This window comes from Halichoeres trimaculatus, unplaced genomic scaffold, assembly GCF_033239565.1.
Source record: "Halichoeres trimaculatus isolate MK-OKI-2021-1 unplaced genomic scaffold, fHalTri1.1 fHalTri1_scaffold_4, whole genome shotgun sequence".
NCBI classification, from domain to species: domain Eukaryota; kingdom Metazoa; phylum Chordata; class Actinopteri; order Labriformes; family Labridae; genus Halichoeres; species Halichoeres trimaculatus.
In genome coordinates, this window is record NW_027437182.1 from 28,856,236 (window position 1) to 28,871,186 (window position 14,951).

The 14,951-nt window shown below is 39.7% G+C and overlaps 1 protein-coding gene across 2 annotated transcripts; it reads right to left on the reverse strand.

Annotated features, from left to right (window-relative positions):
* Positions 1-1,651: 1,651 nt before the first annotated feature.
* cep63 (centrosomal protein 63) lies at positions 1,652-13,583 on the reverse strand. Of its 2 annotated transcripts, XM_074667454.1 has the most exons (14): positions 13,269-13,583; positions 11,719-11,896; positions 10,218-10,313; positions 9,835-9,957; positions 9,610-9,723; positions 9,339-9,524; positions 8,474-8,619; positions 6,657-6,800; positions 6,438-6,537; positions 6,155-6,352; positions 3,587-3,673; positions 3,312-3,499; positions 2,933-3,230; positions 1,653-2,848 (listed from the first exon to the last, which is right to left on the reverse strand). In XM_074667454.1, the coding sequence occupies exons 1-14, from the start codon at positions 13,322-13,324 to the stop codon at positions 2,660-2,662; spliced, it is 2,103 nt and encodes a 700-aa protein (XP_074523555.1). In that variant the 5' UTR covers positions 13,325-13,583; the 3' UTR covers positions 1,653-2,659. The 2 variants fall into 2 exon arrangements, with proteins under 2 accessions (XP_074523556.1, XP_074523555.1); XM_074667455.1 differs by lacking the exon at positions 3,587-3,673 and having other exon boundaries at positions 1,652-2,848.
* Between the last annotated feature and the right edge of the window lie 1,368 nt (positions 13,584-14,951).

Below are 14,951 nucleotides of genomic sequence, written 5' to 3' on the forward strand. Positions count from 1 at the left end.
CACTTGACTAGCCGGAGGGCCTCTGCAGGGTGGGTGGTGTTGGTGGTGCTGAGGGGAGACCAGTCACAGGGGAAATGAGGAGAGCTGCAGGATAAGCTGCCTCCTCTCCCTCCCTGCCGTCTGGACAGACATGTACATATGTGGTATTTTCTCAGTTATGACAGACGTGCAGGGAGGACGGACACCTTTTTGGCTCGCAGCTACATTCTTTTCTCTGGATGTCAAAGCATTGATGCGTTCCAGGCAAGGAGAAAAAAAAGGAGCTTGCTGAGAGAAAAATGCAAAAGAAGTCTTCTTGACGTCCGAATTCCAGCGAGCACCTCGGGTGGAATTTAACAACAGAAAGTCACTTCTGTGAGCTCTGACAAACAGGACAAGGTGCAGGGCAGGAGAGGAAGACGGTGCAAATAGCCATGTGGGGTTCCCACTCTCCTTTCAACAAGATCAGTTAAGACTCAATAACTGAGAGCATAACGAGGTTAAAACTTAGCTTCTGTAGAGAGGATGTGCAGTTTGACTGAGCTTATAGAAAAGGGCTCTCAGTTATCTCCAGATCATATCCTTCCTGAGAGCTAATCTGGGTCCTGAAATGACTTTGCCTGTCCTAAATGATATTGGGAGATTTTTATATAAGGGTAGCAACACATAAAAATTCATTTCTAGAGTGTGTCACCTGTTGAAAGGGATGGGTACCAAATTAGATATTTAATAAGTAATATATTCTGACTAAATTCTGTCTGTAGTACCAAGTACTAATTCATGTAAAATCAAAAGGTACCATGTTTAGGTACCTGAACACAATGTTGTGACTGTGTAGGAGTAGAGGGCGGTTTTCCATGCTGGACATAAACACACCATTGCAAGTTTATATATCAATAAATAAATCTGTTGAATGGAATAAATTGAGATTTTATTATGAAACAAATTAATATTTATCATCACATTAACACACTAAAGTACTGATAATTGGTACCGTTAAGTACCATTATCGATTGCCAGGTACCGGGCATTGATACTGTATCATTTCAAATGTGAAAGGTACCCATCCCTACCTGTTGATGAATGGATGACCGAAATTGGGTTTGTATATGTCTAGATCGTGATGTTGCAATAGATGAGCAGTTATGTGAGGGTTTATGTCAAGACAGCTTGTCAACTACTGTTAGTGCCTGTCACAGACAGATTGACTATGATATTCTACACCAACTATACCTGATACAAAAAAATTACATTCATTTCAATCTGACCTATCAGAGATGTGCCTCAGATGTGATTCTGAACTTGGTTCCTTTCTGCATTGTACCAAAGTAAGCCCTTTTCAGTATGATATTTGCTCCACTTTAACCAGGATTACAGGAGTAAGTGTTCCACTGAACTGTGTTTATTTGGAACTTTATATATGTTCCTGGTAGGGATGGGTACCGAGTTGGGCACTTTTATAGGTATCTACCGAATTCTATCAAAAGTTCCGGGTGTCGATTCATGTACAACCAAAAGGTACCATGTTTGGGTACCTGAATGCATCCTTGTGACTCTGAGGGAGTGGAAGAGTAGATGATTTTCCATGCTGGACATGAACACAGCATTGCAAGGTTAATATTGAAGAATAAAAAAGTTAAATTGGAAAAAAAAAAGATACTTTTTACTGCATAACCACAAAAAAGGACTGAAAAATTAGTACTGTTGAGTACCGATACCGATTGCCAGGTACTGGGCATCGATACCGTACCGTTTAAATGTGAAGGTACCCATCCCTTGTTCCTGGTTCTTTTAAACAGTGCACAACTCAAGTTCATGAAAGTTACTCCATGCATGCCCAAGAAGTGAACTGTAGTATCATGAAAATCTGATTCTCCTCTATTTATTGACAGGTGGTCTTTTGAGATGAATAGTTGTATCCCCCTGGAAAAATGTACATACTGTCTCACAAAACATGATGACACTTTCTTGAAAATGTGGCAGCCATATTTAAACCAAGTATGTAAAACAGTTGTTTGTACTGATTTTGCACACTGACCAACTTTTCTCCCCTTTGTTTTTCATCTTTTGAAAGGACACAGAGGTTTATCCTTTACACCATCCTTATGTTTTGTCTATATTATGTCCCTATACTGTGGTATTTTGATATTGTTTGTTTATAATGCAAAACTGAAAATAAAATTGGTAGTTTTTGAGTCCCTTCCAGGTTGGAAAAAGTTGTTTCAAGCTAAATTTCTTGAATGAACCTTTAGAAACATGATGCAGACATTGCAATGAGAGTTTATTCACTTCTGAAAGTTAACGCCTGTCTTTGAAACAAATTGGAGAATTAAAAAGTAGCTCCTCTGAAAACAAATTCTTCCTGATTGAACAGATTTCAAAGAAACTGTCAAAGCAGCTATTTAAAACTCACTCTGTGTGATACATGTGACCTATAAAACCTGCATTCAGTGTGTGAACAGAGTAGGTTTGGTTTGGTGTGACGTGACAGCACTTGTTGAAAGCTTACTGGAATTCTTGCACCATAACGTTGCGGTTTCATAAAACACTTTGGTTAAAGCAGAGCTCTGTGCTGCCATGATGCGCTTGAACTACGAGTCTTTGACGTTAAGCAACATAATGCAATCGCCTTTCGCCATCTGAGGCGCCTTTATTCCACCTTACTGGATCACCAACCCGTCTAAGCCGAAGTCTGTGCATCCTCCACCTCTGCGTCACCTGTCAGGTACTTTGAGATCGTCTTCCTGTTGTTTTCAGCCATCACCTGGATGTGGGTGTTTATCTGTTGCATCAGCCCCTCACAACGCAAGTTCTCCTCCTTCATGAAACGCGACACCATGTGGTCCGTGGGGGACACCGACATCGACTCCTGGGAGGGAGAAATACATACAGCCCTGGGTTATTTGCTAAATATGAAAGACAGAGACTCCCTAACTCTCGTGAAAATTCTTACCCTGGAAGTGGGGCTGATTTTTTCTCCAGACACTGCTGAGAGAGAGTCCTCAGAGCTGAAGATTTGTCTCTCAGCAGCAGACTCCTTTAAGCAGGGTGCTGAGTGTCTTCTGTAGGGTTCAGGGCTTCGTAAGGAGGAGGATGATGAAGAGGAGGATGCCGAAGATTGAGGCCTGCTGTCTTGATTCTGTCTGGAGGACTGGGACATGGTGTTCAGCTGCTTGCAGAGCCTCTTGATCTCCACCTCAGACTGTGTCGGGTTTTCCTCTTGGTGTTTCTGATGTCTGACATCTCCACAGCTTTGGATAAAATAAGAAGTTGAATCAGTTTCTTGACTTTAGTCAGAGAGATGCATGTCTGTATCTGTCCTGGGCAGGTACCTGTCCTGAGCTGGATGTGGTTGGTTGGTCGCAGCTTGGCTTTGCAGAGCTTGATGACTCTGGCTGGAGACCTCATGTCGGGCATGCTTTTCGACCAGTGCCTGCCTGAGCTGACGGTTCTCCTGCTCCAGGCTGCTCAGAGAGGACACGTAGCTCTCCCTCAGGGATGCAAGAGAGGAACCCCCCCTCTGAGCAGAGACAAATAGAAGACACAAGTTTTTGCTGCTGAAGACTTTAACGCAGCATGTTAAAGAAGACTGTCAAAGCAAACCAACCATTGGTGACTGGGACTCAAGTCTCTGCAGCTGTTCCTTCAGGCGCTGGTTCTCTGATTGAAGCGTCTCCAGCTGCACCTGGGTCATCTAAGTCAGAGAAAAGACAAGTGTGACGTATTTACTGAAACTCTGAACACATCAGTATGTTCTTGTTCTCAAGCCCTTAGAAGCTGAAGAGTTAGAGCTAAGACCGTACAGGTGTTCTCAGGAGCTTCATCTTGTCTGAGAAGAAAAACTGTGGTTCCTTACAGACGTGGGTCTTATTCAGTAAAAGCAATGTTCACCTTCAGCTTTCACCAATCAGTTTGATGTCTGAGGCAGATTCTTTCACAGGGAAGTTAGTCTTTCTAACACAGAACAGCTCCTATGATAGGAGTGACAGTTTTGCAGGTCTATGGTAAAAAATGTCTTTTGACTTTTTGAGGCCTTGAGCCAATATCCACAGTTCATTCTAAACCTCAGCAGTACCAAAGTAGTGACAGGAGTACAAGATGAGATCTTTGACAGAATCATACCATTTTCTGACCCATTGGTGGCGCTAGAGGAAAGTTCAAGGATTCATATTATTTATAGACCCTTCCCTTTGTGTAAACAGCAATGGCTTCACCTCCATTTTGGCAACAGAAGTACTGCAGAGTGCAATGGTTTGTCAAGCTACACAATAAGGGTACCCACCAAAATAACACAATTTTTACCTAAATAACACACTGACATATAAAGACATAAACTTGTGTCAATAAACACAAAACCTCCTGAACTAGACAAGCCCAGAGACCACAGAGTCTGAGACCTGGGTCATAATGAAGGATCCAGAAAACTACATCTAGACCAGGGGTGTGCAACCTACGGCTCCGGAGCCTCACGCAGCTCTTTGATTCCTTTGCTGTGGCTCCTTGTAGCTTTGAGAATATATTACTGAAATCATGTTTTTTTTTTACAGAGGGTATTGATGGATGAAGACATTGGTAGTGAATAAAATCATATTTTTTCAATTTTTTGCAAATTTTTGATATTCAAAACAGTTTTTTTTTTTGTTTGTTTTTTTAATGCATTTTCTTTATTTATTTTTTTAATTTTGGCAAATTTTTTTGCTTTTATTGGGAAATTTTTGCAACTTTTTGAAATTCCAAAAATTTAGCACATTTACTACATTTCAATTCCTTTGAAATAATTGTAAAAAATTTTTTGCACCGCTCACAATTTTCTGGCCGATCAGATCAGGGATCTTAAAAAAAACCTGATCTGCTGATACCGATTTTTATTTTTTATTTATAATTGACAGCATATACCTTCAATGTTCCAATATCATTTTATTGACAACCAACAATACCTGCGAAACAATAAAATCTTATGTTTTAATTTAAACAACTAATAAAGTGCCCTGAGTCTTAAGCCACAGAGCAAAAAGGAACAATGGCTGTCAGACCTTCCTGGAGGTTTATAAGATCAGTTTCATATGCAAGGACGGGCCGATCACTGATCCCCCAAAATTAGGGAAATCTGCACTAATCCATTGATCGTTTGGTGCTTGTCTAGAAAAAATAAAAAAACTGACACATCACAAGCACAATTTTATACATTCAAAAAACGTCTCATTTAGACGACTATTTACTAGAATTAACTATTTATATAATTTTATACACTTCATTGACTATTAGGCAGATAAAGTAGATTTTTGTGGCTCTGGAATGACTTTAATCCAGGTGAGCTCAGGCAGAATGGCTCCTATGACAGTAAAGGTTGCAGACCCCTGTAGACAGAGAACTGCTCAAAATATTGAAGTATAATAATGATTTTGTATCTTAGGGCTGACAATTACAACAGTTGATGGTATGAAATTATCCTATTTGGTTTCATCCTCTTGAAGCATAAAAATGGAAACACTGTTTCAAAGTAATCCATCCCATGAGTTTCTCCTTCAGTGATCTGACAAGAAGTCTGGACAAAAACTTCTACTTGACTTTTTCTGGTTGATTTTTTCATTGATTACTTTTCGATCCAGGGTTTTAATCACTTTTAAAACAAACTAAGATAAAAAATCTTTATCCATTTATGTCGAGGAAAAAAAACACAAATAACAGACGTTCACCATCTAATTTAAAAAACTGAATGATAATAATGCTGAAACACCCTGTTTGCATTCAGAATTAATCTTGAAACACTACAGAGTTAAACATCTGTGCTGAGCTGGATCATTGGACTGAAACACTTACTCTACTTTCTGTCTGATGCTGTAAGTCCTGGGGGTTTTACTCTGAACTTGGAAACTCTGCCTCTAGTTTCTGTGCTCCAAACATGTGGAAATATTTACAACACACTGAGGTGATGCTCTCGTTTATATTGGAAATTAGAGACCATCAACTCAAACATTCTCACTCCAATGTGCAATCCTTTCCATTGAGTTTCCTCCTTTTGGTGAGTTTTGTGTCCAGTCGTATTTTGAAAACACTGTAACTGAGGGAAACTTAAAGATCTCTAACAAAAAAGTTGCTGAGGATGATGATGATGATACATTTCCATCAGAGGAGCATCACCTGACATCAGCATCACTCTTGTCTCTGTTCTCACCCTGAGCTCAGTCGACCTCTGCTCGGCCCACTCCACCTCTCCATGGAGCTGCTGCCTGACGCTGGATGATGAGCTGTTGAGCGTGTTGATGGTGACGTCACGCTGGTGCAGCTCGGAGGTCAGCTTCGACACCTCCTTCCTCATCCCCTCCACCTCGCTGCTGTGCATCTGCTGCGCCCTGTGAAGCTCCTCTCTGAGCTGCAGAAGGAGAACGCAGGATGTTATCAGGAGTGACCTGCACCGGTGCAACATGTCTGCAAAAAGATCAGAGAAGTTTTCTGACCTTTTTCAGCTCAGAGACAGAAGAGTCGTACTCTGCTTTAATGCTCCTCAGTTCTTCAATCTGTGACTGGTCTGCTCTCTGTTGGCTCGTCCTCTCTAGTCTGAGCAAATCAAAATAATGTCACATCTTATTTCACAGTTTCAAGGCAAACAGAAGAAATGGTGCTGAAGCCAAAGAACCAGCATAATAAATAAAGGTTTTACAAAAAGAAGAGTTTACCTCTCCCTAAGACAGGCCAATTCAGCATTGAGATGAGCCTCACACGTCTGAGCGCTGTGAAGTTTAATTACAGTCTTCTCCAGATCTTTCCTGAGAGTTTCTAAACCAGTAGAGCCCTGAGCAGCCAAACAGTCCTCCAGAGAGCTGGAGAGAAGAGACAGATGCAGCTCAAACTCTATCATCTGCAGACCTGGTCAAAATCTTAAGACCAGTTGAGACATTACTAGAATATGCATTTTGCACATTTCAACCTTAATGAGGTTTTAAGTAGAGCTACCATATGCAAAAGCAAGAAGGGGGAGTGTGACAAAAAAACATTTGGAACTTGTAATTTAAAAAAAACAAAAAACTGAAATAGGGTGTTTATCACCGGATCAAAAGTTTAAGACCACAGGCTATTAAAGCTAAAATCTGCTCAAAATATTCATTTTCTGTCGGGCGTTCACACAGTTATGCCCTCCTAATGGCTAAAGCTAAGAAGCTGTTTCTTCTTGGACGTGGTCAGATCGTGGAGCTGCATGAGCAAGGCCTCTCGCAACGTGCCATTGCTGCTGAGGTTGAGACAGTAAGACGGTCATTCTACATTTCCTGAAAGATCCTGAGCATCAAGGAACTAAAAAGTCAAGTGGTAGACCCAAAAAAATTACACCTGCACTGAGCTGGAGGATCCGATTGGCTGTTTGTCAAGACACAGGGTGGTCCTCGACCCAAATTAAGACCCTTACTGGAGCCAACTGCAGCGCAATAACCATCAGACGACATCTGCAGGAAAAGGGTTTCAAAAACAAAAAGGGAATACAAAGACCTCGTCTTCTTCAACGCCACAAAACTGCCCGTTTGGACTTTGCCAGTGAGCATCATGGGACATTGAAAGGTGGAAAAAAGTTTTATTCTCTGATGAGAAAAATTAACCTTGATGGTCCAGATGGCTTCAACGCTACTGGCATGACGAGGAGATCCCACCTGAGATGTTTTCTACCCGGCACAGTGGAGGGGGTCCATCATGATCTGGGGCTTTTTCATTCAGTGAACACTGGAGCTTCAGGTGGTGCAGGGTGGTCAAACGGCAGCTGGTTACGTGCAGATGTTGCAGCAGGCATCCTTCATGACTGAGGGCCCTGGTCTGTGTGGTAACAGCTGGTTTTTCAACAGGACAATGCTGCAGGTCACAATGCTGGCTTGATGAAGGACTTCTTCAGGGAGAATAACATCACTCTTTGGACCATCCTGCATGTTCCTCTGATTTAAATCCAATAGAGAACATTTGAGGATGGATGGCAAGGGAAGTCTATAAAAATGGTTGTCAGTTCCAGACAGTTGATGCTCTTCGTGAAGCCATCTTCACCACTTGGAGAAATGTTCCCAAAAGCTTCCTGGAAACACTCGCATCAAGGATGCCTAAACCAATTTTTGGAGTGATTAACAAGAACGGGGGAGCTACTCATTACTGAGTCCTACTGGGAAAAAATTTTGTTCTGGTTTGGAGAGTTTTTTGTAATTTTTTGAGCGATGGTCTTAAACTTTTGATCAGCTGATAAAGAGGCTATTTTCAGTTTAGTTTACTTTTTCAAAGTGCTTTTTGTCACACTCCCCCTTCTTGCTTTTGCATATTGTGGCTCTACTGAAAACCTCATTAAGATCCAAATGTGCAAAAGGTAAATTCTAGCAATTTTTAAACTGGTCTTAAAATTTTGATAAGGTCTGTATACATCAGTGTCTTAGTATTAGTCATCATGCAGCACAAGAGCGCCCTCTTGTGTACCATTGATGTACTACATGATCTTGGAAACATTTATCACTGGTAAAAATCTACCAACCGGATGACATGATCTTTGGCTTGCAGCACTTTTTTGAGTCGAGCAGTTTCGTTACAAAGTCTTTGGCGCCCCAGGCTGGCTCTTTTCATAGAAGCGTCCTGGCAGCTGAGAGTGGCGTGGAGTTCCCCCCGTTCCTCAGAAAAAACCTGGGGACATCAAGGACATTTGCTGATACACTGCAGCACAAATCTAATGCTCCAAGTTCAATTTCTGCTGTTCCAAAGTATTATGGAATCAACAGCGGTTTTGAAAAAGGTGAATTTTGTGGTCTCATCAGGTAAGACCATTACAGGTGTTGTGTTTAAAAATGTTTCATGCGCAAAGTCTTTGCTCTGATCATTGCTTGTGTTTTCTACTTCATAGGTTGATCTTTAAAAGAATTTAGCTTAAAAAGTGTTTCGTGATTGTTACGTTGCATGATGCTTCTGAGATTTAAAAAGATGTAGCAGATCTGGAGAAACAGTTTTTTCCTTTTGTCTGTGTAAAAATATACTACAAAGACATTCACTGTGTTAATTGTCTGTTAGTGAGGTGAACACTAATCAGGAAAAACTTGGGAAAGCTCAAGAGTTGTGTGAAAAGGCATCCACCTCACTGTAATACTTGTTCTTTTTTGAGTTATTATTCTATTTTTCTTCAACAAATGTAGGGAGGCACATAGTTTAAAACTTAATAACACTCCTTTACTTCTTGTCTCCAACAACCAAGAGCAACAGAAGTGAGTTAAGGTCTGTGGTGCTGAGAGAAAGTCACTTTTTATGGTGACATCATACTTTTGTAAAAACTATTTTGGCCCAAACAACCACCATGCTGTTTGTCCGGTGTCAGGATGTATCTCACCAGGTTTTCAGGTATATGCTCTTACCATTCTCCTAACCTCCTGGTCCCTGTGGTACTCCCCCTGCTGTGTCTCCAGGGGTCTGAGGTGTTCCAGTTCAAGCTCTTGTAGGTGCAGACTGTCCTGAGCCTTCTCCAGCTGGGTGCGTAGGTGCTTCACCTGTGAGCAGCACTCCCTGTGGTCTGTCTGCATTTCCAGTAGTGCTGACTGGGACTAAAGCCAAAGACAGAAAACACATGAAAAAATGATTTAACCCCCTGATTTCAGATCATATGGAATTACATCAACCAGTTTTTACCTTGAGTTGTGTGAGCTCATCAGTCAGGCTCTTATTGTGGACCTCCAGAGCTCTGAGCTGTTTCTGGTGCTGGACACTCTGCTGCTCCCACTGAACAGAGCGCTGCTGATACTCCTACAGGACAGGTAAGGGTACCTTATGGAACCAGTAGTAGGCAGTAGATGGTAGTAGATATGCTTTATCAATAACAGATAAGGGTCAAACTGGACTTGTGTTTTTTTCTACCTTAATCTTTTCACTGAGTTGAGTCACCTCTGAACCAACACTGTCTTTAGATTTTGTTCCTGCGTTGGTCTCCTTGAGCTGCTTCTGTTGTAGCTTCTGATAACTTCTCTTCAACTTCTTCTGCTGCAGGAAAAATATAAAAATTTATATCAGAAAAGATTCTCAAGTATTATAAGAGGATAATTATGATTTGACACACAAAAAGATAATTTAAAACACGTCACAGTTATCCAACTTAGACAGTGACATCCTTAGATCGCGTGTTGGGTTGATAAAACATAAAAATGTGTTCACTTTAACTCACCCCTGATTTTCAAACAGTCGACATTAATCTGCGGGACAGTAAGAAATGGATAAAACAGCTAAAGTGACGTGTTTCTTACCTCTTCCTGGACTTTCTGCAGCTGCTGTTCGTATTTGTTAACCAGCTCTAGTCGTTTAGCCTGGACTTCTTCCAGCTGCTTGTGGAGTATTTGGATCTACGATCAGGAGTTGTGAAGACAACATATTCAGTAACAGTGCTGAGACAGAAGAAAATAATCATATTTAACAAATGATGGTGAATCACAGCCACTCCATGATCCAAATAGCGGCTTTGTGGAAAAGTTCAGATGCTGAGCTCAAGCAAATCCAGAGTTCACTACTCTTCAAGAGTGTGTGTGGAGCAAAGGTTTTATACCATACAGTGAAGAAGAAAGCGTAGTATAGTTTGATTTATGCACAGATTTATGTTTATTTTTCTTTTAATATTAACTCTGTGACTATAAAATTTGTGTTTCTGAACTTTTTTAATGTTCTAATCTTTACAAGCATGTTAGAATAAAGAGTCAAATAATCAAATCAAATCCAATCAGAGATTGTTTTGTTTACTCTCAGTGTTACTAAAGAGTAGAGGGTGAATATTGGCAAGAACTTCATGATATGATATACATCACGACAAAACAATATTACAAAATCACAAAATTGTGATATACTGCAATATCCTACACAGTTAACTATTTGATTGAAAACAACTATTCTGTTTTATTGCGGTTAAAATAAAAAAAGTCAGATGCAGTGTTTCACACAAACACTTAACTTAAAAACATAAAGTGGAAAAAGTTTGTCACTTAAACTACTGTGACATTAAACTAATTTTCCAAAAAAAGTTATGGGTTGAAAGACTTGGTCAGCTGATGAAACTGATAAATGTCACTTGGTGTAACCAGTGTTACTCATAAAAAATCTAATATTTACAGCATCAACCCACATTATCAAGTTTAGCAATTAAATATTTTGAATATACTTAAAAATTACAGCTATTATACAGTTTATGGGCAAAATACAGTGAAGTAGCTCTTTGGCGCCATCTACTGCAGTGGAGGTGCGCAAGACATATTGTTCTTCCAACTCATCTAAAATATGAATTTTCGTTTTAATAAAAGTATCCATATTAAGAGTTGAAATATTGACATTTTAATACAGTTCAAAGTGTCCGGATATATTGCTATATAAATATATTTTCACACCTCTACTGAAAAGTCTGATTAGTTGCTCTCCATTGAAACTCAAAATACAGCTGCCAAATGAGACTGCAGATTTACCAGCTCAGTATCAGTCTCAGCAGCTTTCAGCCCTTTTGAAGGCTGTAAAATAATATCCCTCACAGATTGCTGAAGGTGATAACCAATGACAGATGAAGTAAAAAGCAGATTATCTTTTTATTAAGGCACCTGTCAGAGGGTGGGATATGACAAGCAAAGAGAGCAAGTGTCCTGAAAGCTGATGGGTTGATAGGAAGCTCGTATTTTTGCAATGATCGCATCCCAACCCTTAATTCATCTCTGTAGAGACAATATCAACAAAACAGTGAAATATCGCTTTAGTAAGACTGAGCTTCTGCACCTCTAGGCTCTGCCGTTCAACTAGATCCCTGGAGGTAGACAGCTCCTCTTCCCCACTTCTCAGCTTCAGCTCCATGGCCTGCACCTCGGCCTCCCACTCCCCCCTCTGGTTACTGATCATGATGTCAATCTGTCTCATCAGCTCCTGAAGCTCGGGCTGACATGACGACAATACAGAGCTGGAACACAGACACAGATATCATTTCAATAGAGGACACAGATCCAAATATTACACATTAGCTCAATGTTAATCAATGCCTCTCATGGATATCCCTTTGAAAGAAGCAGGTGTGGATGAATGGATAAGATTTATACTAAAAATCTGGGAAAAATAAAAACTTTCTTTGGGCTACCAAAAATAATCTCAGCGCTTACTTACATTTGATTTATGAAGGATTTCATACACTACAATTTAGATAGGGGTTAACTAATCTACACTATCCACAAGGATGGCAGCCTTAAGTCATTCAGGCAGTTTAAAGAGAAATTAATGATCCTGAACACCAACTTGTTCTGATATTTACATCTAAGGAACTTTTCAACTCAAAAATGATTGAGAGGTAGTTATTAATCTATTCCCAGTTGAAGCATTCTTCATTAAAATACAATCGGAGAATAGGGGAAAAAAAGCTGGATTGTAACTTTTTATCAGATATTTATAAGAAATGATTTCTGTTGGTTAAAACGAGCTTATTCAGGCCCACAGAAACAGCTGACAAAATGAGCTCCCCCCTCTTAAAAAGGGTGCTGGAGAAATCATGGTGCACAGTTGGGCAACCAAACACACACACAAATTTTCACTTTCCCCAACCTGGGACACCGGTATCTTTGAGACTATTACAGAATCGCTTTGACAAAGACACCCCAAAGGATCTGAAGTGGCATTGTTGGGTGTAACACCAAAGGAAACTGATGGAAGAGGAAAAAAACTACATTTGACAAATATTTCTGACATCAGCGGTTATACATCACTATTATGAGGTTAAAACTGGAACCCCTGAATCACAAGGACTCTGGCCTAAGGAGGTCTCTGAAATCTATTAAACCAAAAAATAACTTGCTATCTGAGGCTGCAGAGAGAATATTTATAGAGATTTTTAGTTTATAGTGGTGGCCAAAACTATGAGAACACTTGGCATATATGTTGAAGTTGTTTTGTTGAATTAATCATTAAAATGCCTATGAAAAAAATAAGATACAATACATTTGGGGGAGTTGTAAACTTAACTTGACAAATCTGTTGTACACTCAAAAGAAAGCTTTCGTCTTGACTTGCAGAAGACATAGGATAACATTAGTGTTGAAGTTTACAGGTCATTGACAATATACCAGGGACATGTGCAGCTATAACTGCTGCAGTAGGTGAATAAACCAAATATTAAAGTTAGGAGCAGATTAAAACAGAAGGACTCACTTCATCTGTTATGTGCTCAAAGCAGACATCTATATGCGTAATGCTTCGGAGGCAAAAAAAAAAGGTTAATACTTTCAGATCTGTCAGGTGTTAAAATACCACTGTAGTCAACCTGCTTTGGTCTTAGAAAACCTTACCTTAAATCTGGATTTTGTAAAGATCCCAAAGAAGCCTGCGTCTGGGTGAAACTCATGATGTCAGTTTTTCCAAAGCCGGTTCAGACACTTCCAGTTTTTTTTATCAGCTAAACTGTCCAAGCCAGCAGCCTCCGTGAGAGCATGGACGTTACTGAACTGTCGGCGCCAGTTAGGTTGAAACTAAGCAACCAACGTCATATCCACCTAGCTAGGCTCGAAGCAAACGCAGAGAGAAAATATAGATCGTTTAATTTATCAAAATTAAGAGAAAAAGTTAACAGTCAAAGATATCCTGTGTCGCTGTGTCAGCTCACTTTTGTTTTCTCTGCTATCTTAACTTTTAACACAACTTCCCACTGTTGCGGTAGACTTCCTGTTGGAAGGCGGTAACCCCACCTCCTACCATGACGTGACTATCTGATTGGTCCCGTATTTAAGGCCTCAAATTTAATTGGCTCTCGAAGCTAAAAGTCCGCCTACTACATACTGCATGTGAATGTAAATTGTGGCCACCGTAGACATAATAAAGATTTTTATTATTATTATTATTACTTAATTATGTATATGATAGCCACAGCTTTGCTTTTGAATGTATCATGTGGTGTTTTCAGTGGTGGAGAAAGTACTCAACTCCAGTCTTGAGTCAAAGTACTGATACTCGTGGTCAGATCTTACTCCACTACAAGTAAAAAGTGCTCAGTCAAAATTTTACTCAAGTTAAAGCACTTAACTACTCACTTTAAAAATACTTAATTTTTCAAAAGTACTTGCATTTTGAAATATAAAAATATTCAAAAGTAAAAATTACATTTCTAATGTCAGTAGTACATATTGTTTTCTCAGTGCTTTTGCAGAGCCTTGCAGTACCTTGCAACTCTCTGAAACCACACTGACTCACTTATCTGCAAACTGTGATTCAGCCTTCAAGTAATCATTATCCTGTTGAACCATTTGGCTACATGTAAACATAAAACCTGCCCAAATAAAATCTCTACACCATGTACAATATCCACCCTGTGCCGCAGAATTAGAACCTAGGTTTGCACCAATCTTACTGAAAATTTAAGGGAAAGTGTCTGTTTTCCATGTTAAAAAAAATTGAGCTGAAAAACGTCATTGTTATAAATATTTTTTTCTTAAATTGTCTTTGCAGTGGGTGTTTGTTATGATGGATTTGTCTGTTTTGTAGTACGCTACTCTGGTTTCAGTTTTGTAAAATGGGATTTATTATGGATATATTATTTGTGGATTCAATTTGCAAAGAGGTTGGTACCACAATCTGACTTCCTGTGCTGTGGCATGTGGCTCTTACATACATGACCTCGTACAAGTGCAGACTAACAAAATCACATCTTGCGATGTATGAATATTATTGTTAATTATTATTATTACTCTTAGCATTTTGTCTGCAGCAAAGGGAAACCTCCATTCTCACCAACAGCACCACCTAGTGGACAGAAGAAGCTACTGACTATAGCTGTCCAGCAACACATCATATGACTATGTGTATTTGTTATATTTATAAATGTAAGCTTGAAAATATTTCTGACCAGGATTTTATTAAAGATCATGTTGGAGAAATGATTACAAATGTTGTACCATAGGAGGCATAGCATAGGCTACGTTATGGTGGGCTTCAGGTGGTGAAATTCAAGACAGTCTAAAACAAGTAGTCCAAAACAA

Excerpts from the sequence above, each read along its gene's own strand:
- cep63 (XM_074667454.1), bottom strand. The coding sequence starts at position 13,324 with ATGAGTTTCACCCAGACGCAGGCTTCTTTGGGATCTTTACAAAATCCA. Across the intron at positions 9,958-10,217 it reads TGCAGAAAGTCCAGGAAGAG|CAGAAGAAGTTGAAGAGAAG; the intron begins GTAAGAAACACG and ends TTTTTCCTGCAG. Across the intron at positions 9,724-9,834 it reads AACTCAGTGAAAAGATTAAG|GAGTATCAGCAGCGCTCTGT; the intron begins GTAGAAAAAAAC and ends CCTGTCCTGTAG.